This window comes from Sphaeroforma arctica (assembly GCF_001186125.1).
Source record: "Sphaeroforma arctica JP610 unplaced genomic scaffold supercont1.7502, whole genome shotgun sequence".
Classification (NCBI taxonomy): Eukaryota; class Ichthyosporea; order Ichthyophonida; genus Sphaeroforma; species Sphaeroforma arctica.
In genome coordinates, this window is record NW_014033056.1 from 1 (window position 1) to 1,415 (window position 1,415).

At 38.6% G+C, this 1,415-nt stretch overlaps 1 protein-coding gene across 1 annotated transcript; it reads right to left on the bottom strand.

The window, feature by feature from the left end:
- Positions 1–104: 104 nt before the first annotated feature.
- On the bottom strand, positions 105–1,415 carry SARC_16166 (hypothetical protein; the record flags this gene model as incomplete). The annotated part of the gene is made up of 3 exons (XM_014289723.1): positions 105–263; positions 810–925; positions 1,261–1,415. Coding segments are annotated over 3 exons (430 nt in total), but the record flags the coding sequence as incomplete, so codon positions are not given.

Below are 1,415 nucleotides of genomic sequence, written 5' to 3' on the forward strand. Positions count from 1 at the left end.
TATATATATACATATACATATACATATACATATACATATATATATATATATGTATATATATATATATATATACATATATAAGTACCAATACACAGTGTACCCACCTGGGAGTGTGCGTGCATGGTCTCCAGCACTTGCAGCCGTTCCTTCTCGTTGGTTGGTGTGTTACTTTCTGTCACCAGTGCAACATCCGCTTCTTCGCCCGAGTGGCCGTATATTTCATAGCGAATGGCATCAGACGAGTTGTCAAAGCTCTCCATGATCTGTGGTTTAGGGATTAGGGTTTAATATGAGTGGAAAGAGATAGAGGGAAATAAATAGAATATTCTCCATAATTTTTGGTTTAGGGTTTAGGGTTTGATTTGACTGGAAAGAGATAGTGATATGACTATAAACACCCTCTAACGGCTGTAAAATACAAATGTGTCGATGGTAACGTAAAAGAGTGGCATTGGATGAACAACAAAGTTTGTTTGATCTGTCGTGAGCAAAACGTTTACATCCGGAAGAAAAGTGATCCCACACAAAAAACATATCTGTACCTTTCTATATGAGCGTATATAAATACTGGTACACATTTCCGTATCTACATTCGGATACCCCAAATGACTTGTATACAAATAAAGTGTGTGTTCATAGATATGCCATGCACACACAGCAAACCATGTATATATTGCCATTGTTTATACTATACATATATATATATATATACATATATATATATATATATGTATAGTATAAACAATCGATTAAGAACAACCCATTTAATATGCACACAAATAGAATACAGTGTGTGGTCACACACATACCATGCACGCACAGTCGATCATGCGGTTGAGTCGTCCGTCGAAGCCATTGAAACGGTACATCGATCCACTCAGATCCATAACAAAGCGAATGCGCTTGGGATTTTGCTGACGTTCTCCTGCATACGTTGAAGTGTAGTGGTTGTTTGGGGAGAGTCAAGGTTTTAAGGTCTAGGGTCTTAGAGTTTAGGGTTTGAGAGTTTTAGGGTCGATTTAGGGTTTATAAACAAACCCTAAACCCTAAAACTTGGGGAAAGCCAATTACATAACTAGCAAAACACGCTGATTTGGAACATGGTGTTGTCTCGGGTCTAGTGTACCTACATGTGCATATATACACGTGGAAATGCACCATAAATGTATAGACCAGTACATGCTATCATACAGGTATAGTACCAAAAAACATGCACAGGTACGTAAACGCAAATGTATTTCATGCAACGGTATAGTATACCTGCGATGGGCGGCTGTTCTCCTCGGCGTTTGTAGATGTTTGATTCGCCTGTGACACCGTCAATCAGCCTGTTGTCATCTAGATCACCGGTTGATTCGTTCTGTGACAGAGGTTTCAAACATACATTAGCATATATCCGTGCATACACATATGTG